The sequence below is a fragment of the Diceros bicornis genome, chromosome 18 (genome assembly GCF_020826845.1).
Source record: "Diceros bicornis minor isolate mBicDic1 chromosome 18, mDicBic1.mat.cur, whole genome shotgun sequence".
In the NCBI taxonomy this organism is placed as follows: domain Eukaryota; kingdom Metazoa; phylum Chordata; class Mammalia; order Perissodactyla; family Rhinocerotidae; genus Diceros; species Diceros bicornis.
In genome coordinates, this window is record NC_080757.1 from 61,606,600 (window position 1) to 61,632,233 (window position 25,634).

Here is a 25,634-nt window from a genome sequence, read left to right on the forward strand (position 1 = left end):
TAGGTAGGCTGGGAGGGGGCAGGGAGACCCGGGGCATCCCAGTCCTGTCTATCTCCCCTTGTTGGCCACTCTTTGGTTTTGGGGTGAGGTGGGGTGGGGGTTGGGGGCTGAGGGCTGCACAGCTCCTACCCACGAGGAATCTTTGGTACCTGGGGTGGGGGGCATCTGGGTGGCAGCAGGAAGGACCCTGACCTGGGCACGGTGGGCATCTAAATAATCTGAGGCACGGGAGGGTGGTGCCCCGCCCTTCCAGAGGCAGGAAGCACCAACACAGGTGGGGGATCCCTTCCTGCAGCTCTGCCCTGCCCCAGGTGCTGCAAGGCCTCACCTCCCTCTCAGATGCCCACCCACCTGTGTGCACCTGTGGCCCATGAGGAAGCCTGGGAGTGTCAGCTGGTGCAGGCAGATGGGGGTACCACCTGAGGTTGGGCTGGATTGCCGAAATCCCATGGGGACAGCCTCCCCGCCCAAAGGCATCTATAGACATCCAGGGTCCAGGCCAACTAAGTGGGGTCTTCGTCCAGGGAGCCCTTGGCCCCCAAGCGGTGCTGGAGGCTTGCGCTTTGCTCACTGTTCTCTCACACACACATGCTTAGGTAGCGATTTCTACAGCATTTTGGAGTAAGGGTGGTTGGGCCCCAGGCAGGGGTCGGGGACCAGACCTGGCCCAGCCTCTGTGAGTGCCAGGGCTCTTCTCACAGGGGGCCTGTGGGGTGTGGTCTCTCAGCATCCATAAGAAAAAGCAGAAGGCCTCAGTGGACTTGGCATCTCAGAAGGTGGTTGGATGGTGGACTCTGGGTCAAGAGGCCAATACTGCCGTCTGCCCCTCTCTTTACTTTGCCCCCTCCATAGGCCCCTGGAGGGCTTAATCTACCACGGATGCTCACTGTGCCCCCCATCCTGGATGAGCTGGGATCTTTGTGACAACACCCAGAGTTACCAATGCTTCGGCCTCCTGTAGCCCCAGGAGACTTGGGGTGCCATTTTGAAGTTGGTTGGGTGGAAAGTGTTCCTGTGGTCCTGGCTGGGTGGCCACCACCAAGTGGTGTCCTGGCCCAGGCCACCAAAGTCCACACTCCCTGGAGCCTCCTCAAACCTTAGCTCTTTCCATGCGGCAGATGAGAAAGATGGGGCTCGAAGCACCCTGCCTAGGACCAGCCTGGATCAACCCTTCCCCGTGGGCAAGTGTGGCAGGATGTGCGCATACGGCGCACGCCTGGGGGCCCAGCCAGGCTCTGGGCAAACGAAGGGAGGGGCAACTGCGCAGGGCTGGGGGCAGAGGCTTTATCTGGCTTCGCAGGGCGCAGAGCCACATGGGGAAACGGAAGTTCAGACAGGATGACGGCCTTGCCCAAGATCACCCAGGCAGCGCAGGGGACCAGGCCCGCTCCCAGGCCCAGAAGAAGCCACCGCCGCCCGCGCCCGGGAGGAAGCTGAGGTTTGGATGCGGGCGCAGATCCCCGGGAGGTCTGGGGAGGGAGGCCTTTGGGCCTCAGAGCGAGCCAGGAGGCGGGAATCCCACGGCGTCTGGACACCTCGCGGCGCGGGGTGCGGGTGAGTGCGCGCGTCCACCTGTCAGAGGGCGCGGCCCGGGCGTGGAAGGGCGAGGGGATCCCTGCCCCGGAGCACTCGGTACCGGGCCCCGCTCCCACCAGAGCCCAGGCGGAAGGAAGCGAGCGCACATGAAGGGGGAGACGGAGGGTCGGGAGGGGTCTGAGCGCCGGGGTTCCCAGCCCAGCGCCAGGGGGAGGCGAGACCGGGGACCGGTCCGAGGACTCGGGGAGCGCAGGCCTGGCCAGATGAGAAGACACGACTCCCGGCCAGAGTTCGCGCGGGGGTCCCTCGGCCCGGGGGGAGCACTGGGGACGCGACGTCCGGGAGACCCGGACGCGCCCCTCCCGCGGCGGCGCGGGGTCCGGGCGGGGCGAGCAGGGGCGGTGCCAGGCGGCGGTGACGTGCGCGGGGGACGTGCCGCGCGAGCGACCAGAGCACTGAGGCGCCCCCGGCGCGGCGCCCGGCAGCGAGGCGGGCAGAGGCGCGCGGCGGCGAGCGGAGGCAGGTAGGCGCGGCCCAGATGCTCGGCGCGGGCCAGGGGCCGGGACCCTCTGCGCCGCCTGGTGCTGAGTCCGCGCCCGGCGTGGGGGCGGCCCCAAGGTCCGCGCTTCCGCCCCCCTCGAGCCTTATTCTCCTAGTCCGGGGTCGTCCCGCGCACGGACGAGCCCCCCACCCTCGGCGGCTCCCGCCAAGGGGCCCCGGGGAGCCAGCTGCGCCCTTTTGCGCCTTCGGACCCGGGCCGTGCGACCTCGCCTCCCCCAGCCCGGCCCGGGTGCCTCTCCGTCGGGCGGCCCTCGGGGGCTGGGCTCCGGCCAGGAGGCGGCTGCGCCGGGTGTCCGAGCTGGGTCCCGGGTATAAATAGCTCGGTAAGCGGCGGGCGGCCGGGGCGCGCGGGCTATGTTTGGTGGGACTGCCGCCCGGCCCGGGCCCCCTCCCCGAAGGAGTGGGAGCACGTGCGCTCCGGGCCGCGGCGCTGGGGGTAGGGGGGGTTCCCGCCGGCCGTCTTCTCCCTCATCTCTCCCCCTTGTCGCTGCCGCCCGTGCACTCACCAACCTACACCCGCCCGCGGACGACGGCTTTCAGCCCAGACCCAGGGCAAAGAGGTGGGCGCCCCTCCGGATCAGGCTGGACTCGCTGCGTTCAGTTCACCGCCCCCCCCCTCAGGCCCTTAGCCCATGGGAAAACCAGGTGGGGCCTCAAGAGCCTCAGTTTACTTTTCTGAAAAGTGGGTTGATAACGCACCTACCTGGATGCTGGACCAGGCATGTGAGTGGAAGGGAAGCAGTTAGTAGAGTGGTGGCCACTGGGGGTGGCTGGAGTCTAGGTGAGGGACAAAGGGGCAGCTGAGGGGCCAGAATACTTCTCTGTCCCAGAGGCACTGAGCTGCACGTCCCGAGGTGTCTGGGCTGACAGGGTCACCCTGTGTGATGACCATGGCCAGGCTGGGTGGTCTGAAGGACAGTGGATGGCAGCCAGACCCTCCCCCATGCAACCTAGGCCCAAGGGGCTTGTCTAAAGCCAAGAGCAAGTGTGGGTACTGAGTGGGTGGGTGGGTTCCAGGGGTCCCCTGCCTCATTCCGAAGGCCCAAGGGTCTGCTGGGTCAGGTGGGTGCTGGGAGGGAGAGGGAAAGATGCAGGAGTGCGTTGTGGAGGTTGGACTGGGCCCCTGGGGGCCAGCAGTGATTGAGGACGGGATCCATGGTGGGATGTCTGCCCCTATAGGGGCTCTCAGGGCACTGGTGGCAGTGCCCAGGCAGGTGTGGAGCCTTCCTGCACAGCAGTCTGTGGTGTGGACACAGCCTGGCATGGGCGTTGGGAGGCCTGGTCCCAAGGCAGGCTCTGTAATGACCCTGGGTGACCTTGGGCAGGGCCTGACACCCAGGAGGCAACACTGACTCCAGCTGGACACCTCAGTTTGGAGGGGCAGCAACGAGGGGGTGTTCGTGCTTCCCAGGACAGCAGCCAGAGAGTGTGTGTGGAGGGGGGCCTGTGGGTCCCACTCACTGGCAGGCGGCGTCCCCTGTGCCAGGCCGGACTCGCTTGAGGGCAGGTCCCCGCAGTGACCTGGCCGGTGTGGAGGGGAAAGGCTAGTGCCGCCCCCTCGATCTGAGAAGCCCAGGACAGCTACCCCAGGGCCACGCGCTGGCCCTTCTGGGAGGTGGCGAGTGGAGAAGACGCTGCGCAGAGCGATCGATCCGTCGGAGGCGCCTGCGGATGAAGCCTGGGGCGCACCGGGAACTGGGCCGGGACGCGGGGGCGGGGCGGGGCGGGGCGGGAGCGCACAGAGCCTGAGGCTGCTCACCGCGTCGCCTCGGCGAGGGCAGACCTCCTGGTCTCAGTCCCCATCTGACGGCGTCGCCTCAGGGACGACAGACCTGGCCTGTCCTCATCTGTGAAATGGGCCGCGCGGGATGCCGGTCCCAGAGACCCGGAGTCTTCAGTCAGCATTCCCATCCCCAGCCGCGCCCACTCGGCCCGGCCCCTGTGGAGGAAAAGTGAAGCCGGCCCCGCCCTGGGGGAGGCGCGAGAGGGGCTGCGGGGTCCCCTTCGGCGCGCGGAACCGCTGGCGCCCAGTGCGGCTCCGGGGCTCGGTGACTCCGGCAGCCCCGCGCGTGGAGCGCGCGCGCCGGCCAATACGGTAGTGGACGGGAAGGGCGCCTACTCTAGGCAATACGGCGGCGGCTCCTCCCTCGGCGCGGTCACGTCCCCCACGTCCCGCGGCCAGGCGAGCGGCCGGGGCGGGGCAGGCAAAGCCTGCTCGCGTCCCACCCCCACCCCACCCCCTCTCTACCGGGTGGGACCCGACCCCCACCTGCCCAGCCGGAAGCGGGGGGCGGTGGGTGGAGCTCAGGGTTCATGAGCTCAGGTTCCTTCCTCACGCAGCCTTCCTGTCCTCCGCAGCCACCTGCCCCCACAAGGCCGGATGGGGTGGTGGTGGGAGCTGATGAAATGCTTGCTGACGCAGAGACCTCCTTCTCGGCCTTCGCCTTAGGTCGCTGGTTTTAGGGTGGGGGGCTGCAGGGAGATGAGGAATGGGACAAGGTGGCCGCATGGACGGGCAGGCCAGGCACTCCCGGACTGGGCAGGGTCTAGGCCTGGAGGGGGGGTGGTTTTGGCCCTGCTCCAGCCTCCACTGCCTCCTGGCCCCTCCTCATTGCCTTCAGAGCCTTCCAGAAAAGGGGGCTCCGACAGGGTAAGCCCAAAAACGTCCCCAAGGCCACTCACTTATGGTCTCCTTGTCAGTGAGGGATGGTGTTGGAGAGCGGAATGGCTCAGAGCAAGGGGCTGGCCCCGGGGCACAGTGACCAGTCTGGCGAATGAGTCCAGTGTTTCTGCCCTGCTGGCCCCTGCAAGATGACGTGAGCCCATTGGAGAGCCTGCAGGGGTACCACACATGCGCTGGGGGGCTGCGGGGGTCAGTGCAGGTAGTGGAAGGTCCTAGTAGGCCTGAATCAGGCCTGGGGCAGACCGTTGACTAGTGTCCACCTCCCACCTCCCCGGAAAAGGCCCAGGCACCTCTCTCTAGTACAGCTCTACACACAGGTGGGGGCAGGGCTGAGATGGGCATCTGGGGTCCTGCACCCAGCCTGGGAAGGAGAGGGGCTCTGAGCAGTGGTGCTTTCTGTGCCCCTGGCAGGCGAAGGCATCTTGGACCTCTGCACAACAGGGGCATTCAGGGAAGGAAGAAAGAAAGAAAGCAGGAGCCCTCCCTCCTCCTGAGGGTGCAGCACCCTCTTGTCCACCGGCCACCCCCATGGGCTTCAGGGACCTCGGGGCTTGAGAGGAGCCCGGTGCTAGCCACACTGGTGCTGTTTCCTTGGTGCTCAGGCATGTCTCCCATGCCTCGTTGTGCAAGAGTCCAGGCAGGAATGTTATTGCCCCCTTCCTGCCCCGCCCACCCAGAGCTGGTCTCCCAGGCCTGGAAGTTGGTTAGATAACTGGCCAGTCTCCACTAGAAGGCACACCTGCTAAGCACCTGGGACAGGCCGCAGGCTCTAGGGCCCGGGGCCACCACACTGAACCCAGGGGCTGACGGGCCACAGAGCCAAGGTGGACCTGAGGTGGGTGAGGGCACCGCCAGTACAGAGGCCTAAGGGGGAGCATGCCAGGGTGCACCGGAGATGGCAGTGGGCCTGCGGGCTGGAATAGAGTGGCAGGAGGAGGGTCCTAGGAGGTGGGTGAGGCCGGCAGGATGTGGGTTGGGGGTGGCCAAGGCCGGCCCCGAGGTGGGGGTGTGAGGAGTCGCACTGGGGACCTGTTTGTGTGAGGTCTGCACCAGCCCTCCAGGTGGAGACGCAGACCGGGTAGGGCTGGGCACTGTGGACACCAAGATGGAATTCAAAGCCAGGGTGAGTGTAGGCAGAGAAGGGGGGCATTGGCGAGAGGAGGTGATGCAGGATCATGAGATCCCGAGTCCTAACCCCAGCTGGGACTCTCACCCAGATAGCCAGTGGACCCCTGAGGGAGCAGCTGGCAGGAGCCCCTGACTTGGGAGGACAAAGTGGTTCCTCAGATGTGTGGTCTGCTAAAGGTCATTCCAAGGGACCCCTCCTCCTTGGTCCTTCCTCTGCTCAGCTCTCAGCTGCCTGGGGTTGTGGGACCTTCGCGGGTAGTTTCTGGAACCTTGCCTGACCCAGAAGCAGGCACATGCACCCTGCCTGGGAGATCAGCTTTCTGAGGCCCAGAGGGCGGGTTATTTCTGGGCTGGGGACGTGGTTCGCATGCCTCCCTGGGAGGGTAAATGTCACTGAAAGGCCAGCCGGCCGGTGTGTGCCCACAGACGTGCTGGTGCTGCCTCCCCCTGCAGTGAGGGTCTCTAGCAGCCCCCGAGAGGGGCCACTCCTCCCACCCTGGGTCTAGACTGGGCAGGGGCAGGGTTTTCCTTGGAACTTCAGTCAGCCTGTGCCTTGGTGGCCCTTCTCCCCCAAGGTGGACTGGGTTGATGGGGCCAATTGGCTCTTGGAAATCCCAGCCCCTTCTCTACCCTCCCCCCACCCAACACACGCACAACCCTGCTGAGTGGAATCGCTCTGCCATACACCTGGAGCCGCAGCCCCTACCCCCTAACCTACTTGCCCACCACCCTCCACTGGCAAATTGAAACCTCGCTGAGAAAGCTCACTTTGAGGTGGGGGGAACAGGGCAAGGGGGCCATTTCAATGTGGCTGGCACCCCAGGCTGGGTGTTAGCTGGGAGACAGCAGTGTCTGAAGAGCCTTTGGGGCCTTCAGGGGTGGGTGGGAGAGACGACCGTGGTGGGCCTTGGTCCAGACGCAGAGGATGGGCCCCTCCCCATGTCAGCCTCACGTGGCAGCCACTTGCCCCACACAGGTCCTGGAACACACTGTACCCTCCTGGCCTCTGGGCCTTGGCATCCACCCTGCTGCCTCCTCACCCTCCAAGATGCTAGTTCAGGGGACACCCCATGTCCCACAGGCAGCCAGCGTCTGTCTCCTGGGGATCTTGGGAGCCTCCAGGGAGGGCCCAAGCCGCAGCGGGCAGTGGACAAGCAGAGAACAGAGCCTCAAGAGTTGGGGCGCCTGTCATCCCGCTGGTGAGTGCCAGGTGTGGCTGGTGCAGCAGAGAGACCTCAGAGGGAGGCCCTGTTTTTTTTGTTTTGTGACCTTGGTATACAGAATTGGGCTATTCCTAATTGTTGGGTCCAGACATACTCCCCTCCTTGGCCTTTGCATGGCCCACTCGATTTATTTTAAAAAGTGCAATAAATGTCTATGAGCCCACAACCCAAAACAACCAACTCTTCAGCACCCCCATGACCACGACCACTGTCCTGGGTCTGGAGTTCTCGTGCTTTCTACCTTAAATAGTGTCAGTGCATCACACAGCGTATTCCTAAAATGTATATATTTTTTAGTTTGTTACCCTGCTGTGCATACCTTAGAGACCTTTTAAACTTAACACTAAGGTGGGTAGGGACATCTGCCTCAGCTCCCCACCTCGTGTGTTTTGGCCGCGGGATGACACCTGCCCCTTTCTCTCGTCCCAGGCTCAGGCACATCGCTGAGCTCAAGGAGGGCTCTGGAGGAGAGACTCTGAGGGTGGGACCACACTGAGCCTGTGCTCAGACCCTCCTGCACAGAGGCCCTTGTCCTCACTCCAGAGTCCTATCCCAAGTCCCATGTTTGCCTTACATGCAGAAATGGGCCACCTGGGGGGCTGTGCTAGGTCACTGGTTTGTGGACATGTTTGTAGGAGGATGGGGGGCTCCCTTGGTTGAGGCATCCCATGTACCTTTCAGCTAACTGTATCCCCTGGACGGCTGTTCAGCCTTTGGCCTCAGAGACACCCCCCGTCTTGCTCACTGAAGTCCAGGAGCCTTCTGAGCATTCAGGGCGCAGAGCAGTGGGTACGGCCTGAAGGGACAGGGGTCTGGGTCCTGGGAGAGGCAAGAGCTCCTCTTGTGTTTCCCAGAAGTGGCACCTGTGGCCCTGGCCCAGCTGCGAACCAGTGCACCTCTGGCCCAGCCTGGGGTAGGGGCAGGACCGTTGTTCTGCTCCAGTGGGCTGTGTCTGCCTTGTCATCACCCTGACAGCCAGCTGGCCCCTGGGGGTCTAGTCATCAAACAGTGGTGCTCACAGACAGCAGCTACTGCTTGGAATCACCTAGGAAGCCCTTTAAAAAACACCCTCCCCCACACACACCTGCTGAGTCAGAGCCCGGATACCCCCCAGACCAATGAATCAGAGCCTGGATCCCCCCCAGACCACTAGATCAGAGCCCAGATCCTCCCCAGATCACTGGATCAGAGCCCGGATCCTCCCCAGACCACTGGATCAGAGCCCGGATCCTCCCCAGACCACTGGATCAGAGCCCGGATCCCCCCCAGACCACTGGATCAGGGCCCCCAGAGGGCACAGCACCTGTGGCCGGGATGCTCAGGCTAGGCTGGAGGCTGGGAGCGGGGTTCTCATTTTCTACATTCCTTTGCCCTCCACACTGAACCTGTGCTCAGACTGTCCAGGCACAGAGGCCCTTGTCCTCACTCCAGAGTCCTGTCCCAGGCTCCGTGTATGCCTTAGATGCAGAAATGGGCCACCTGGCGGTGCCGTGCTAGGTCAAGGAGGATCCGAGGAAAAGGGGCAGGGGGTGGAGCGGGACAGATTATGAAACCTGAGTGGGCGGGCCAGTGGGCTGATAAGAAGGGGGCTGTCAGGTGTCACTGGCAGCAGCTTTCCTAGTCAGGAAGTCCTTGGGCATCAGCCCAGGTGGAGTATTTACACCACAGAGTTGGCAAACGCCACACATCAGGGCTTTTTCTCCCCCCAGAGAGCTGGTTTACAGCACACTGCCAGTGGAGAGAGACCTGCGCTTCTGTGGGCAGCGGAGCAGGCTGGACTGAATAAGCCACAGATCTCAGGACTGCCCTCCCTTCCCCGTGCCTGCAGCGAGAGACACTCTCTCCTCAGAACAGCTTCTGTCTGGTGAGGTGGGGGAACCAGGCCCCCAGGCCCCCTGAGCAGGGGATTTCTGGAGCTAGCCTCAGCTGGAGGGTGGGGGTAAGGATGGAAGGGGAGGGTCAGAACCCCAGCTGAAGCTGGCCCCATGTTCCATGTTACTGTGCCGCAAATGAGCTAAGTTCCTGGGGTTTAAAAGCTGGAAGTCATCCCTGGGCTGCTGCGGGGTTTTGGGCAGGCAGTGGATACAGCCAGCTCCCTCCTCGCCTTGGCAACCTGGGGGCCCAAAGAGTTTGCTCCAGGGGGCTGGATGGAAGCCTGCCCCTGCCCACTCTTCCCTTACCAGAGTATTAAACTCCGCAGCAGGCACGCGCCTTCCACCTGGGCTCAGCCCTACCACCCACCCAGCCGCCCAGAGGGGCTCCCCTCCCCGAGACCCATCTTCCCCACCTGCCTCCTCGGTGGTACTGCTGTCCATTTCTGACGGTCTGGCAGCTGCCAGCTGCTTCCTACTCCATCCCCTGCACAGCAGAGCCTTCCCCTCCCTCTTCAGGCTCTCACTAGGGGTGCAGTATGATCAGAGTGGCCAGGATCGGGGAGCCCCGTCCCTCTGGGGTAGAAGAGCTAGGTTGGCCACATCTAGGTTTAGGTCCAAGGGACACCAGCCCCAGGTCCCCTCTCGGATGTGACCTGCCCACGGAGGCCTGCTTCATTGCCTGAGGGGATGGGAAGTGCTGACTGCCAGAACCACACTGCAGTGGGAGGCTGCTTCCTGACACAGGGTCAGGTAGGAGGGCAGGCAGGGCTGACTTTCCCGCTGGGGTCTGCCTTCCTCAGGACGTAACCTGAGACCTAACTGAGCCCAAAAAAAGCCACTGCCCTTTAGAGCCAGCAGTGTGGGAGCAGGTCAGGCCAGGCCTGCGTGGAGAGGGCAGCTGCTGGTCACCCTACATAGGTGAGGGCCACAGGCAGGGCTCTCAGGTAGCACTGGGCAGCTAGCCGGCCCAGAGCTGGGGTCCTGTCAGGGGCTGAGGCCTGAAGAAAGGGATGCCTGCCTGGGTGCCCAAACCTCAGGTGCGTCTCTGTCCCTGTGCTGCTGGGCTGCCTGACAACCGAGTCAGCCTGGCTTCCTCTTTCTCAGGGACGTGCAACCACCCTCCTGGCGATGGGAGGGGCTGTGGTCGATGAGGGCCCAACGGGCATCAAGGCTCCTGATGGAGGCTGGGGCTGGGCCGTCCTCTTGGGCTGTTTTGTCATCACGGGCTTCTCATACGCCTTCCCCAAGGCGGTCAGCGTCTTCTTCAAGGAGCTCATACGCGAGTTTGGGATCGGCTACAGTGACACGGCCTGGATCTCCTCCATCCTGCTGGCCATGTTGTACGGGACAGGTGAGGGGCTGTTGTGCACAAGGCGAGGCGGGGGGGTCGCCCCTGGGAGTTCACCAAGTGCAGTCCTGATTAAGAGCCTCATGTGGCAAAAGGCCTGGGGTGGCCAGCGCATCTTGGCATCTGCAGCCCAGGCCCCCAGGAGCTCCTGTAGAAAGCCATGTTTTCCGCAGGGCCAAACTGGGCACAGACCAAGTGTGTCTGGGACCCTGTCCAAATGGGCTGTATCTGCACAGTTGCACACAGTCCCAGAGGATGAGGCTTTACAGGTGGTTGGTTCCTGCTGCCTGCACAGGCCAACCAGAAGGGAGACCACTAACACGGGCAACTTCTGCTGTGAACTGTGCTTTGCTTGGGAAGATGGCGAGTGTGATGTGCTCTGGGCACCTGGTGCCCACGGTGTTCCTGCTTTGTCTGCTGAGCTGGGGCGTGGGGCATCAAGGAGGGGAGGGGCCAGTCCAGGCCTTGCTGCCTGGGGCAAGTCTGTCAGTGGGCGCTGGGAGACACCTGGACTCAGCCGCGTGCCTCAGCTGCTGTCCCCCCCAGGCCCGCTCTGCAGTGTGTGTGTCAATCGATTTGGCTGCCGGCCGGTCATGCTCGCGGGAGGCCTGCTGGCATCCCTAGGCATGGTGTCTGCATCCTTCTGTGGAAGCATCATCCAGCTCTACCTCACCACAGGGGTCATTACCGGTGAGTGGGGAGCGGGGTGGGCTGTGGCACTCAGGTTGATGGAGGAGAACGGACCAGCGTGCCCAGAACAGGGCCTCCTGGGTCGGCAGCTGTGGGGTATCCCCCTCCCAGGGCACCAGCCCGTCCCTCAGTCCCCTCTGTCTCTCCGGGGCGTCGGGTGATGACAGGAACTCTGCTCTCTACACACCCTGGGTGTCCTCACATCGACCCTGTCAGACACACACAGATCCCTTCAGGCTGGAGCCTGTGCCTGGAAAAACCAGGGGCAGGGCCGGGGCGGGTGCTGGGCGGGCAGGGCTGGCACCTCACCACCCGCCCCTCCTCCAGGCTTGGGTTTGGCACTCAACTTCCAGCCCTCCCTCATCATGCTCAACCGCTACTTTAACAAGCGGCGCCCCATGGCCAACGGGCTGGCAGCCGCGGGCAGCCCCGTGTTCCTGTGTGCCCTGTCCCCGCTGGGGCAGCTGCTGCAGGACCACTACGGCTGGCGGGGTGGCTTTCTCATCCTGGGAGGCCTGCTGCTCAACTGCTGTGTGTGCGCCGCGCTCATGAGGCCCCTGGAGGCACCCCAGCCAGGTTCGGGGCCGGGGCCCCAGCGGCCATCCAGGCGGCTGCTGGACCTGAGCGTCTTCAGGGACAGCGGCTTCGTCATCTACGCTGTGGCTGCCTCCATCATGGTGCTGGGGCTCTTCGTGCCGCCCGTGTTCGTGGTGAGCTACGCCAAGGACCTGGGCGTGCCTGACACCCAGGCTGCCTTCCTGCTCACCATCCTGGGCTTCATTGACATCTTCGCCCGGCCTACCGCCGGCTTCATCACGGGGCTTAAGAAGGTGCGGCCCTACTCTGTCTACCTCTTCAGCTTCGCCATGTTCTTCAATGGCTTCACTGACCTCACGGGATCCACGGCCAGCGACTACGGCGGCCTGGTGGTCTTCTGCATCTTCTTTGGCATCTCCTACGGCATGGTGGGGGCCCTGCAGTTTGAGGTGCTAATGGCCATCGTGGGCACCCACAAATTCTCCAGTGCCATTGGCCTCGTGCTCCTGCTGGAAGCCGTGGCTGTGCTCATCGGGCCCCCTTCGGGAGGTGAGTGTTGCAGAGCTGGGGCTAGCCGCCTCCCCTCTGTGGGGCCTGGGCAGGACCCCGGCAGTTTCCCAGTTCCTGCACCTGCCTTCCCTGCGAAGGGGAGGGGATGTTGTGTGGGAGGGCTCTTAGCTGCAGGGACCCCCCAGTGTAGCCAGCCACTGCGCACTCCAGCACAGATCAGCAGGTGTCAGGAGCGAGTGTCACCGCACGTGGGAGAGGCCACAGGCTGGCACACGTGTGAGTCTGGGGGTGATGCTACCCCCTGGCCCTAGGAACAGGTGATGGCAGTTCTCATCCGCTCACTTCAGACTGAGGCAAAAGCCAGCTTTTGTCATCTTGGGCTGTTGCGTTTCTTTTTGAAGGCTGAGAAAAGTACTGGAGTGAGATTTAAAATGGTGGGACTGGGGGAGCAGCTCGGCCCAGGCGCTGGCCAAGCCTCTTCACCTGGGTTTGGGTCTCTCCAGCTGACCCTGTAGCCACCCCCCCATGTGACCCCATGAGTGCCAGAGCTGTACCTCCAGCCTCTGGCTCCTCCCCCCTGAAGGGTCCAGGGGGCAGGGGTGGGGAGGTCCCCAAATCCTCACTGTCTCGGGCTCCTGGGGCCCTTCTGGGGCCTAGGTGGTGACGGACAGTGGGGCTGGATCCCTCCAGGTGCCTTGGACAAGGCCCCCACCCCGAGACTTTGCCATCTGCACCTGCGAGGATCCAAATCCTCCTCAAAGTCACTCTGGTTTAAGCTTCTCGGTCTGCGCTGCCCAGGGGGTGGGGGAGGGCCAGGCGAGGACTCTACCTCAAGGCCCCTGGGCTGTCCCTGGTAGCACACTGGCAAGTGGGTAGCCAGTGACCATGGCGGACACATCCCCCATGCCGAGACACCACGAGACATGAGGGAGAGTCAGTGGAAACCTCTGGCCAGGGCTGACACTGTTCCCTCTGCAGGCAAACTCCTGGATGCGACGCACGTCTACCAGTACGTGTTCCTCCTGGCGGGGGCCGAGGTGCTAGCCTCCTCCCTTGTGCTGGTGCTGGGCAACTTCTGCATTGGGAGGAGGCCCAAGGCGGCTGCGGAGGAGGAGCACCACAAGCCCCCCATGGACACGGACGTGAGGGTGGACTCACGGGAGGTGGAGCACTTCCTGAAGGCAGAGCCTGAGAAAAACGGGGAGGTCATTCACACCCCAGAAACAAGCGTCTGAGGCGAGGAGGCCAGCAGGGGTGCAGGGAACCGGACAGAGACTGTCAACGCTTATATTTATTTCACAAACAGGACTAGCTTGGGCGGGGCCGTTGGTGGGGCGGCTGATCATCACCTGATCAGTGTTTTTCGGGGGAGGTGGCAGGGTGAGAACCATGTCATTCCAAAGCAGATCTGTGGTGAAGCCAAGCCAGGAAGTTACAAACCGTCTGCACCAGGGACCCAGCCTGCTGACCCCAGAGCAGCCCAGGGCCAACCTGGGCTCAAGGACCTAGAAACCCACACTTCAGAGACAACACAACTTTAATCAGGGGCGGGGCCGGGACAGCTGGTGTAGTGGGCACTGCCACATCGGCCCCGCCTGCGCCCTGCGCCTGACATGCCCTGCTCTCCCCTGTGGTGCCCCAGCCCAGCCCTGTCTGAGTGTCTAGGGAACACAGCTCCCTCCCTTCACCTCTGGAAGGTCTGAAATAAACCTGTGTGTGGGAGGAGCCTCTTGGAAAGAATGTTTTCCAGGAGCCACAGGAGTTTTGTTCTACGTGGGGATAGTAGTCTGACCATTCACCCTGAATCTCACTTTCTCAACAACTTGGTTATTTTTACAAAGTAGTTCTGGTCCTCATCAGCCCTGTCAGCTTTCTAAGCACCATTGGTCTGGACCCTGCCCTACTGGCCCCTGGACAGCTCAGAGCATTTACAGAGGCCCCCGGTGGCTGGCAGGGTAGGGAGCCACGCTGCAAGGGTGCAGCCCACGCTGGGGAGCCCCTACAAGGTTTGTGCACTAAGCTGAGACATACGTGTGATTTTTTGTTCACTGGTGTGTGTGTTTAAACAAAATGATCTTCCTGCTTTCTGTTTATTCAGCCCTCGGTTGGCTGATAGTCGCCCTACACGGTCAGCACCCAGGGCTGGTATCTGCTCCCGTTCTCCTGCTCCAGCCCCGCTCAGCCTTGCCCCAGGTACCTCACACCCACCTGCCCTTGTGGCCAGCAGTGGCCTGCGTGGCTGGGAGCCTGGTCAGAGGCCGCTGGGGCCGCCTCAATAGGTGGTGCGTCGTGGGCGCTGGGGACGGCCGCGGGCACCCTGGCGGGACGTGTACAGCCGGAGAGATGCCACGTCCCTGCTTCTCTGCAATGAAAAGCAAGCAAGAGCTCATATCTCAGGCCCAGCCACAGAGAAGTGGCCAGAGAGGGAGCTGCAGCTCCCCCTCCTCCATCTGCCTGTCAGGCTCTGCGGGGAAGCCAGGCTCCTGCAGCTCAGGCACAGTCCCTTGGCTCTGGGCCCCCATCGCCCTTTCTAGTCTTTCTGTCCCCTCTGCCAGGAGTTGGGGCTGCAGGCAGTGCTGACAGTCACAGAGGTCAAGGTGTAGCCCTGCATCTGGTGACTGGCCCTATGTAAGGTGGTAAGGTGGGTCAGTCGGGGCCCCCAGGCCCTCAGGCCAGCCCCTGGATGAAGCTGAGACTGGAGCACCCCCCTGGTCCAGTCTCAAAGGGCTGGCCCCAAATGTGGTCTCTGCAACTGCCTCTGAGCCTGAAAGGGAGGTGGAGAGTGGGCAGCTTGCCCATGCACCTCTCCCCAGCTGCCCCCCATCTCTCAGGGCCTGCTGGGGCTGGTCACACCCACTCTGCCTGTCATGTGACATTATCCAAGGCTTCCTGGAATTAGCAGCACGCACTGATCAGGCCCAGTACCCCACAGTGGCATCTGTCCTCACTCATCCTAAGCTGCCTCACCTCTAGCTGGCCAGGAGCAATAGGAAGTGGGTGTCCCCTCCTTTCCTCACACCTGCACCCAAACCAGCAATCCCCTAAAGTCATACTCTGAGGACACTTAAGTGATTCTGAGATGGTCAGTATGTTGGGGTTGCTCTGTTGGGGGTGGAACCCACAGTTGGCCCAGGGGCTGGAGTCCCTGCACTCCATAGTGGGCAAGAGCTCCGCCCTCCCTTGGCCTTGGGAACATGGGCCCATCTGTTCCTCAGCCGACACCTTGGTGGAGATGGTAGGTGGATCCGAGGCCTCCTACCCACCCTGGCAGCAACAACATTGGCTGGTTACGGCGTCTAGGGGCTATGCCCAGAATGGGGGCTGATGTTACGGGCCTTGGGGGACAAGGTGAGCACATGGCTTGTCAGCCTAGTTTTCTGGTTCCAGATGTTTCCAGCTGTGCCCAAGACTTGGAGACAGGGAACTTCCCGTCCTCAGGAAGCTGTGGCCGCCAAGGGCCCTAAGAGGAGTCAAGGAGAGCAGTCAGTCCTCTGGGGGGCCAGGGGGCCATGGACAGGGCTGCCCCTCACCCTCCAGACATCCCTGCCAAAGGAGACTCATGCCAAACACCCTATGAAGACCCCCTTGGTGATGCAGACACCCATGCTGAGCCACTCCTAGTGGGCCCCTTGGCCCCTCCTCAGAGGGCACGCACACATCACTCCAAATCAGAGGTGAGGGGGATGTGAGCAAGGCACCCTGGGCTGCTGCCCCCACCCTGGCCAGACCTGGGGACACCCGCCACACACACAAACACTTGGGAGGGCATATGCGGAGAACACCTGGGGACACGTGTACAGGACCCATGCTGGGGGAGCCTGGGGGTGGGGAACCAGCAAGGGCCTGGTAGGCAGGCAGACGCTGCCATCCTGTGGCTGCCTGAGGAGTCTGCCAGTGACCTGCAGGGCCCACTCATGGGTTTTCCTGAAGGACCATCCAGTTGTTCCCAGCATCTAAACCGCGTCCTCAAGGACACAGAACGTGGCAGACGCTCCCCTGTAACCTCAAACACACCTTTACAGGTAGGATGGCGCCAAAGACAGGCACTGCTTCCAAAGGTCCCACCAGATGGAGGCAGGAGCAGGAGAGACGGCAGGAGAGGTCCCCTCTTCCAACACAGGGGTTCCGGGAAGGGCTCCAAGTACCCCTCTCAGTGGGGGCGAGGCCTGGGGGAGGGTGGGAGGTGGAGGCCAGGCCGGAATCCAGAGCACACTCTCCTGAGCACTGAGCCTATGACTCCAGTAAGGAAGGTGGTGAATGCTCTCCTAGCATCAAGGGGCCAGGGAATAGGATAGGCCGCCTCTGAGTGGAAAGCATCGAGGGTCACTGGGGTGAGGTACAAGGGGATCCAAACATTGCCCTCTTGGCCTTGGCAGTGACATGAGAAGGAACAGGCCAAGGAAGAGCCCAGCCCTCTTCCAGAACGTCAGGGACCACCAGGCACAGCCAGAGAGGCAGAAGTGGGAGGGAAGTGGGCAGGGGGTGGGGACGCAGCTGCCCTTCCCATCCCAGTGACAGAAGGGCAGGAATGCATGTCTCGACGGGGCTGCCACCAATTTCCCTCCAGCACACACATACAAAGCCAGTCTGTTCTAGAAGGCTCCAGTGACAAGTGGACGTGGACCAGGAAATCCCGCGGTCACCAGGGCACAGTGCTGGGGGAGGGGAGCTCATGAGCACGTGAAGGTGGATTAGGAGTTTGAGAGGGACCTCCCTAGCCAGACTGCAGAAGGGGTGTGGGAAAGCAGCCCACAATCTCATGCCGGGCAGGGGTAGGGGAGGAGGGCTCCAGGGTGCTGGCTGCTCAGGTGTACACAGGGGCCAACCACGCCCCTCACCACCTTCTTCTTTAGCAGTGCCGTCCATCTGGAACTCGCACTGGGGGGCCTCTTAGGCTTCAACAACTCAAGTGAGAAAGAGAGGCCAAAGCCATGGGCACAACCGAGAGATGGATGGACAGACAGATGCCGCCTTCCCAGATGCTTTGGCTGCTGCTGCTGAGAAGGGCCACACCAGGGTAGAGAAGAGATCCTGGGCATGAGCATCACAGGATTGGGGACTGACAGGCCTGAGCCCCTTGGTCTGCATAAGGGCCCACTGGGAGCTGCCTCATGGGAACCATGTGCACCCCTCGTGGGCAGCAGGAACGTAGCACTGTACCAGCACCGCACTGTTCACTCCGCAGAAAACCCAAGGCAGGCAGAAGTACTTCCTCATGGTGCCACCCCCAGGGCCACGGAGGTCAGGGGCCCACTTCGTAAAGGCAGTTAAGCCGGGGAGAGGGGATCTTCAGAAATCCCTAAGTGGACAGGTGGGTGTGCTCTGCCCACACGGGTGTCAGCTCTGGGGACGTGGCAGCAGCAGCCCCGTCCCTGCCACTTCCCAGTCTCACTCTGCCTGCTCCCAACCAGTTTGCAACACCACAACAGGCTATAAGAGGCTAGACGCGAATGCCCATTCTCAGAAAATTAAGTTTTCATGTGGTTAATCTACGCACACTGAAAACTCAAACTGATGAAATAAAGACCACATGTCAGGGGTAGGGAAAAGGTAGAAGTCATCATGAATTTATTATTTACATGGTGGTCAAGTACACACACACAGTGTTCACACAAACGCATAGTTCAGAGACTGGCCACCAATACACAGGTTGATACAGACATTCAACTACGTTTCTGGGAGAGCAACAACTGCCCACAAGCACACTGCCGAGGACTCAAGATCAGAGCCTACTTTCTAAATGGAATCTGGCAATTTCAGGTAGAAACCCAGATGCAGAATGTGGGAAGGCTGCCTGGTCCCATCTCTGGTACTACATTGGGGGCTGCAGCTGCTAACACCTCACTGAGAGGGGGAAGCCGACCTCTGAAGGCGGTGTTGGGCCACAACGAAGCCAACTCGCTCTGACCCACCCAAGCTCCCTGTGCACTCCAGAGACACAGCCCCACCTGGCCAAGTCCCTGCACCCCAAAATGCTTACAGAGTAGCCCACTCAGGATCCAGAAAAAAGCAAAGAGCCACACTCTGCACTGTTAACGCACACCTGTCAGGATATCCCAGGACCAGCATTCCTGTGCCAGGTGACTTTGGGGGCAGGAAGGGAAATTACAAGACACGGACTTTAGGTCCCTAGCTTCCTACAAGTGCCCCAGTCGTCAAACAGAACACTCTGCAGTGGGTGACAGAAGAAATGGGAAAGTACCTATTGCACCTCCTTTCTTAAGAAGGAGGGGCTCCTGTCTACTAACTGCCACCACCACCTGGTGCCTCTGCTGCAAAATGAGGGTGAAGAGCAGAGTGAGGAGTGTCAAGAGCCTGGCCGCCCCAGGGTCTTTGTGGTGAGACTCAGCCCCACCCCTTCTTGATCTCTGGGGTTCACTATGTCCCCACCAAGGTCCTGAGAGCCCATGACACCACACTCTCATGAACCATCAGGTTGTCCAAGTTCCTTGCTTCTTGGCACTTCAGAGTGGATTCCCTCGGGCCTGCTGGCCTTTCTGGGCACACCTGGCACCTGGGGATGCCAGCCACATCCCTGGTTTTGAGCATGCAGATGTTAACACAGACTAAGGGCCAACTTGCACGGTGATATTTAGTCTGTTTAGAAAATTCCCAAATTCAAAGGCATTGAGACCAACAACCACCACCAAAATAACTCCAAGGAACGGCCTGATGTCTCCTGGTTGGCAACCCTCTCCTGAAGGACCAGTGATGCACACACAAAGCCTCGGCTTCCGTGGTCTTCAGTGCTCGGCTTCCTCCTTGCCACATCTGGGAATATCATGGGCACGCTGCTCTGCTGGGAAGCACTTGCCGCACCCTTGCTCACAGTGCTTGCTAACTGCTCTGATGATTGCAAGAATCCTGGTGGGTCTGTGTTACGCAGGCATTTCAGTTTACAGTGGGGAAGGGAGACTGACAGCCAAAACCAGTTTAATGAGGTCACAAGACACACAGCACACACACATTACTTACACACACGTACACACATGATAGAATTTCTGATGAGAAAATTCCCTCTCCACAGAGGACCACACAACAAAACAAAATCACCAAGCACAGATCATTGAAATTCACCGGTGCTCCACTCCCTGCCTTACTCCATCCTGCACCAACTCCATGGCAGTGTCTTTGTTTCAGGATTCTTTAAAGTCAACATTTTTTAACACCGCAAAAACAGACAAGAAAGAAACAATAAAAAGATTTCTTTACACAGATTTAAGCTAATAATTTTTAGCAAAATGATACAAAACTGTCTTAACCAAGTAGAAGACGGGTAGTTACAGTAGACTCATCAGGGAGCAGGGTGCACCACCACTGGAGAAGAACTGAAAGGCCCCTGGACAGGAGTTTGATTCTCTCTGTGATTGTCTCTCACTCTCTGCTTTTCACTCACTGCGGGGGCTCGAGGGTGGTCCCTGGTGATGGCAGCATTTGTCTTTTGTCTCCCACCCCGGCGTCGCTGAGGGGTGGCCTGGAGAACTCCTGATGTTAGCGTTTCGGTTCTAGACCGGGGGCGTGTCACTAAGAAAGCCATTGTAACAGAGGAGATCAGCCATGCATTGTGTGTGCCCTTCAGAGCAGAAAGAAGCCTTCTCATCGGTGCACGACAGACTGAAGACCACTGGGAGCCACCCGACCGGGAATCTGTCGGAGCCAAAGCACAGAAGGTCAGCACGAGGCCAGAGCAACAGGGCTGGTCAGTCTCAGGAACAGAACACCAGTGACGGCGCCTGGGAGGGAGGGCCAGGATGCCACCTGGCCCCACGCTGGACGCTCACACCCCCAGCTGCTCCGGAAGATCCCTCTGCAGCAAGGATATGTGCTCAGCAGAATAAGTGACAGGAAGATGGGAAAGGAAGAAGAGGCATGCAGGCCAGGAGGCCTGGTGGCTGTGGAGCAGAGAAACTCATGAACGATCGGACCAGAGTCCAAGTGGGGAAGAGATACTGGCTCCTAGCCTCCTTCCTGGAAAGTAACCCAGTGTTCTGAAAACAGGGACCAGGCCCCATGTGGGCACTGGAACTCCCCTCTGGGAAAGACGTGACAAGCAGTTCCCATCAAGATGTTTCCAAGAGTGCAGTCATGTTAAAACCGCAGTGGGTCTCTCAAAGCAGCAGTGAGCCTGACAGAAGCTGCAAGCCCTCGGCTGGAAGGAGCCACCAAGTGTTGCCGACGAGAGGGAAGCACAGCTTGCACGCCCAGCCATGCACCAACGGCAGGGGAGCAAGTGGCTGTGGCTGAGGGGTTAATACAGACAACAGCAGGGATGAGATGTTGGGCAGAGACCAAGTTCGAAAAGAAAAACAAAACGAGGAAGACAGAAATAAATGCAAAGGGAAGATAGATGACAAAGCCAGGACGGGTGGAGACTACCAGGAGCCTCACGCAGCAAGAGCACAAGAGCCCCCACCAAGCGCGGCCCCTCAGCGGAGCACATGACATCCCGATACCAGGACAGGGCAGCTCGAGGGTTCTGGGTCCACAGGAGCCAAGTGCAGAGCCCTGGCCTCCTGCTCCCCACGCCGGCTCCCAACTTGAGAACGCTGTGGGGGCCAAAGGCCAATGTACAGTGGGCAGGGTCCTGGGGTCACCCCGTTTGGGGACTCTCTGTGGTCTGCTCGCCTCCAGACTAGGCAGCTGACTGCAGCTGCTCTGGAATCCACATGAGGAAGAGAACTGGGCAGAGGGACCTCACTTTACCTGAAGCACCTGGCATGCAAGCCCAAGCCCACCTGCGTGCTCCCATCAGCGGGCGAGGGGCAGTCAGCTCCCACCCCGCCCTGGCGCCTGCTGTCTGTGAGACCCGACGTGAGCACACTCACCCAGTGCTGCCTTCCAACGGGGAGACGTGCAGCTACTTGCCGTGGTGTTCGAAAGGAATGCTATTCTGAGGTGGGGGGAAAAGACAGCTGTTGGTAAGAGTTCTGCCGGCCGGACCAGCATGTGAGGCCCTCTTGTTTCCACAAGTGCTTCCTTGCCTCAACCAGGTCCACCACCACTGGCCGGGGCCGCCTCAGAGGGGTCCCCAGAACTGCCCAGGACCTCAGCCTCATCTCTCTCCGAGTGGCCCCTGCAGCCACTGCTGCTCCTCTAGGATTGACCTGCTGTTAATGAGGCCAATGAGGGGCCAGGACAGGCCCTTTCTAACTCCTCACGCAGTAAGATAACCTGATGCCCAGACAGCGGCCCCTCAATCGGCTCTCAGCACCGACGCCTCCCCAAGGCCTTGCTCGCTGCTCAGAGCAGCTTGTGCTTGGCCAGATGGGGAGGAGGGCTACCTCCCGGTGACACACAGACTAGACACATTTCCTCGCTGACATGAGGAAGAGGATGAGGTTGTGAACCTTATTTTGAGGGGGCATGGGTTAAAACAAATCAAAAGGAATAACTGGCACCAGGGACCAGTATTACGTTTTATCAACAGTGCTGGACTCATGAGGCCCTTTTTGCTCACAAAGAGAAAAAATCACAAATAGAGTCACCCACCAGATGCCCTTTAGACTCCACATTATTCTGGCAGAAGAGGCCCAACTCGTACTCCAGGGTCGGGAATGCAGGGACTGTGGTTTCCCCTAAGGGCTGATGTAGCACAAGCTGCCCTTGAGAAGCAAGTGGGGGCAAGGAGGAGCAGCCGCTCTCCTGTAAAGTTTGAGTGTGCGACGGCTGTGGGGTCCGGACAAGGGACACGGGCGTCAACGGCCCCTGCCCACACCCAGCTGGAGAGGGTGCAAGCTGGCTGGTGGGTCTGAGCCCTTTCTGCTGAAGATAAACTACTTCCTTGGACTTGCTGCATCTGCCCAAGATGCACCATCTCCTCCTCGACGGGCAAAAAGAACCAAGAAATGGCAGCTGTGGGGAAAGCTGACAGGATGCGCTGCCGGGGTCTATGCATACATGGTGCCTGCTTCTCTAGCTCGCCCTGAACAGATGCAGTGCTGCTCCTACTTTCACCTCACTTTCTTTGAGAGGCATGAATGTGAATGGAGGCTATAGGATTGTAAAAGCTGGAGCAACCTCATTTGCTCTGGAATTTCCAAACCACCAGGGAAGATGTCGAGGGCAGCCCCACAGCTGAGAGTCTCAAGAGCCTCTTGCTGTCCCACAGGGGCGCTGATCACGCCCTCAGAGGGCCAGGAGCCTTTCACAGTCTCCTAAGGAAGAGCACCCATAGTGACCAGGAAAACCCAAAGGAAACAGCCATCCTCAGGACATGGGTGCACTGGGGACACACCCCCAGGGGTCATGTCCTTAACCTGAAGATTCTAAGAAAATCCTGAGGGTGACCAGTGACAAAAGCTAAAGTGCTTCTTTTGGAGGTAAACACCCCCAAATCACATCTCTCTAGAGACTCCCAGCTACACTTTAGATCCCCATTATCTTTCTTCACACCCAAAGCAAAAGGAAAGAACAAGAGAGCAAAGATGTATGATTCCAAGTTATAAGCTCGCCTCAGCTAGGTAAGACGTTACAGGAAGGACCTCGGAGCTGCATGTGGTCAATGCTCAGGGACCGGCGTGCTGAGGCTGGCCACACAGTAAAGAAGAGGCTGGACTTGGACTTGGACTTGGACCCATAACTGTCCGGCACCCACAGGACCTTCTGACTCTTTCATCTCCCTCAATGGCCCCAAACCCATCAGATGCTTTCTTTGCTTAAAAAAAAAAAAAAAATTAAGCCTGCCCCTTCTTTAGTCTTTGCTGGCTGAGCCCCTGACAAGCAGATGTCAAGTCCAGAAAGAGTCCCCAGCATCCACAGGCCCAAGTCGTCCCCACCTGAGATGTTCTGGGGCCACAGAGCTGGCCGCACATCTGGGCTCTCTGCCAGGCTCGCTGGGCAGACACCTCCCAGGACATGCTCCCAACTGCTGACTCACAGGTTCCAGGGCACATGGGAAGAAACCTGTTAAGCCCTTTCTGTGTCCTGTGGTGATGGAGGAAGGGTGTGGGGCTGGGGGCCACAAAAGGCCCAATCTCATTACCCTGACTAGACTCCTCAAAGCCCTACAATTTAAACTAGCTGCATTTTCAGTCTCTTTCAGAGCAAGTTACTGTACAAAAACAACTCATTTCTAGTAAAATTATCAGTAAATTAGAAGTGTTTAGTAAAACTATCCACTTCACTTGATTAAAAGGAAAGTGGTCAGGAGCCCTCCCTCTGCCTGGGCACACCTCGCTCCTCTGCCAGAAGACCAGCCAGACACCGCAGAACTCAGGTTCCAGGCAGTTCTCACAGACTCTGTGAACATGTTCAACCCACCAAATGTAGCAACAAGCTACACCCAGTGCCAAGCAAGCACCCAGCAAGCACTGAGCAAGTGCCGGCAGCAGGGCCCCTGGGTGCTAACTTGTAAACTAGAGACATCACAGTGAACCAGAGGGGGGCTCCCAGGACACAGCCCAGGACCTGGGCTCCCAGAGCATTCCTGAAACCCACTCCCGCCCACCCAACAGACATCCCACAGGATGCTCACTGAAGCAGGACAAACAGCCCTGCTTAAACGGGTTCTTGACCTACCAACGCCCCCCTCACCCCACCTGTGGAGGGAACCCTGACAGCTATTTGAGGAAGAGAGTCAGTATGTATGTAAAGGGCTGTTGTGTTGAGAGAGGCATGTTAGCAAATGCAGAACAGCTACAAAAGCCAGAGTGGGAAGAGGATGTGGGTGGAGGAAGTGGTGGAGAGTTGTTCAGCTGGGCCCTGGCTGCCTGCACCTCCATCACTCCGCCCGCCCGCCTCCATCATGTAGCAGGGTGTTTCTCTTAGCACACTTCCTCCTCAGAGTGAAGACAGACAGGGACGTCAAAAGATGGGAACGCTTACCTCACAGCACATCACCAGGCCCTGGGCTCTAGAAGCCTCTGTCCATGCCACCTTACAGTGACTGCCAGCAACCCCCCTCCCCCCACAGGCTCTCTGCTAGAGGAAGCGCCTGGCCAACAAGAAAGAGAAGACTCTCAAAAGCTGGGCGAGCCTATGACAAACAAATGGTGCAAGCAGGCGTGGCATTTCCAGTCTGCATAGGGAAGACTGCTGAGTCTCCAAGGCTGGCTCGGAGCTGGGGGGCCATGCAGAGGGCAACAGAAAAGAAAAAGCCCCGTTACCTGTCGCAGCATGGCTGTGGAGCCGAGCCCTTTACCCACATAGCTTGTCTCCAAGGCTCTCAACCAAGGGGCTGAACACAGTGAGGGGAGCGGGGTAGGGAGGGAGGGAGGAAGGAAATCCTTCGAAACCCCCACCCCACTCTGCCTGGAGCCTGTGAGACTAGTCCAAACACGAGGAAGTCAGAGGCCCGCAGTGTCCTGACCTCAGTGAGCTCAGAGCGCGTACCTGTGAGGTGGACATGCGGGAGGTATCTTGTCGGCCTGTGAGATCAGACGAGGAGATGTTGACAGGGGCTCCGCGGTGCAGCCGCATACTCACTTTCCGCTCTCTTTCTATACCGGACACAGGCCGAGGAGAGGTGTTAGCTGAGGGAGAGGGAGACAGGGTCAAGAGGCCTCAGAACACGGTCCCACACTCCAGCATGATGGGGGTCTCTCCTCGAGAGCTGTGTCTAACAAAGACCCTCCCCTGTCTCAGCATCAGTACAGAACAGGCTGTGGGCGAGCCGTGCACCGGACTGCATCTCACTAGATTTTCAGGGCAGCAATAGGCGACTGGCCCCTGGCTGATGCTGCACCGCTTGCACCCCAATTTCTAGGTCAGCACTAGTGGGCAAGGTCCATGAAGGACCCCGGGACACCAATGCATGGGCTCCAGGCTGACTGTCCCAGGAGCAAAAACTCAGGTGTCCAGTGAGAGGGCAGCCCAGGCATCTACACGTACAATGACTGCCACAGATGGGGAAGGAGGAGTGGGTATTGATAGGTTTGCTGGGTAGGAACCTGTGTCATGAGAAGGCGGAGAAGTAATAGTAACAAAGCTTTCAGGGAACTCAGCCCTTCAAGAGACCAAGTCCTGTGAGATGAATGTTCCCAAAGGCATCGTCCCAGGCTGTTCCCTGGCCCGTCTATCCTCAGGAATAACAATCGACTGGAACAAGGATGCAAATGGCATCACCCACAAGGCGCAGCTGCCCCAACTCCACACACATAGCTGGCTCCCCACGAGATCACAGAGTTGGAGTGGCCAGAGCAACTAACACACAAAAACCCCCACTGCCTGCTAAGGGGCAGGGGGAACATGGTGCAAGACGGCAGACCACTCACCAGTGTGTGAGGTAGGGGTGAGGGGAGTGGGAGGAGCCACTTCTTGTGTCCCCCTCAGGCGGCCTGAGGCCGTAGAAGGAAGGCCGCGGGTGGCTGGATTTCTGGAGTGTCTCAATCGCTCCTCTCGGTCCCGACGTTCCCGTTCAGCATCATCAGCTGCCCGGCTGGCACCCTAAAAAGGAAAGAGGAAGAGACCAGAACTGAACTGGGTTTGGTGAAAAACCACCCAAGGCCCTTGGCTGTCCCCTGCAACTTGAGAAAATACCAGGGGCATTTGGGACAAGACTGCCGGTGAACACGCCCTCCACAGAAAAACAGCAAGTCAGAACAAGA

The 25,634-nt window shown here is 60.1% G+C and overlaps 2 protein-coding genes across 11 annotated transcripts in view; one reads left to right on the forward strand and one right to left on the reverse strand.

Moving 5' to 3' along the window:
• Positions 1-1,328: 1,328 nt before the first annotated feature.
• On the forward strand, positions 1,329-13,541 carry SLC16A3 (solute carrier family 16 member 3). 6 transcript variants are annotated; one of them, XM_058561941.1, is made up of 6 exons: positions 1,329-1,438; positions 8,841-8,995; positions 10,110-10,356; positions 10,900-11,043; positions 11,371-12,129; positions 13,069-13,541. In XM_058561941.1, exons 3-6 carry the CDS (start codon positions 10,134-10,136, stop codon positions 13,323-13,325), a joined length of 1,383 nt encoding a protein of 460 aa, XP_058417924.1. In that variant the 5' UTR covers positions 1,329-1,438; positions 8,841-8,995; positions 10,110-10,133; the 3' UTR covers positions 13,326-13,541. The 6 variants fall into 6 exon arrangements, with proteins under 6 accessions (XP_058417924.1, XP_058417926.1, XP_058417929.1 ...); XM_058561943.1 differs by lacking the exon at positions 1,329-1,438 and adding an exon at positions 1,445-1,554; XM_058561946.1 differs by lacking the exon at positions 1,329-1,438 and adding an exon at positions 1,978-2,059 and having other exon boundaries at positions 8,841-9,000.
• A 769-nt stretch (positions 13,542-14,310) lies between these two features.
• The window catches only part of CSNK1D (casein kinase 1 delta), a 39,477-nt gene continuing 28,153 nt past the window's right edge, over positions 14,311-25,634 (reverse strand). For 2 of the 5 annotated variants that reach the window (XM_058561947.1, XM_058561950.1), the window contains 3 exons: positions 25,302-25,473; positions 24,421-24,560; positions 22,513-22,709 (listed from right to left, as the gene is read on the reverse strand). In XM_058561947.1, the coding sequence (XP_058417930.1) occupies positions 22,596-22,709; positions 24,421-24,560; positions 25,302-25,473 (426 nt within the window). In that variant the 3' untranslated portion in view covers positions 22,513-22,595. Of the gene's footprint in view, positions 14,453-17,630; positions 19,738-20,915; positions 20,981-22,512; positions 22,710-24,420; positions 24,561-25,301; positions 25,474-25,634 lie in introns of those variants that run through there. The other 3 variants (XM_058561949.1, XM_058561951.1, XM_058561948.1) reach the window with 3 other exon arrangements.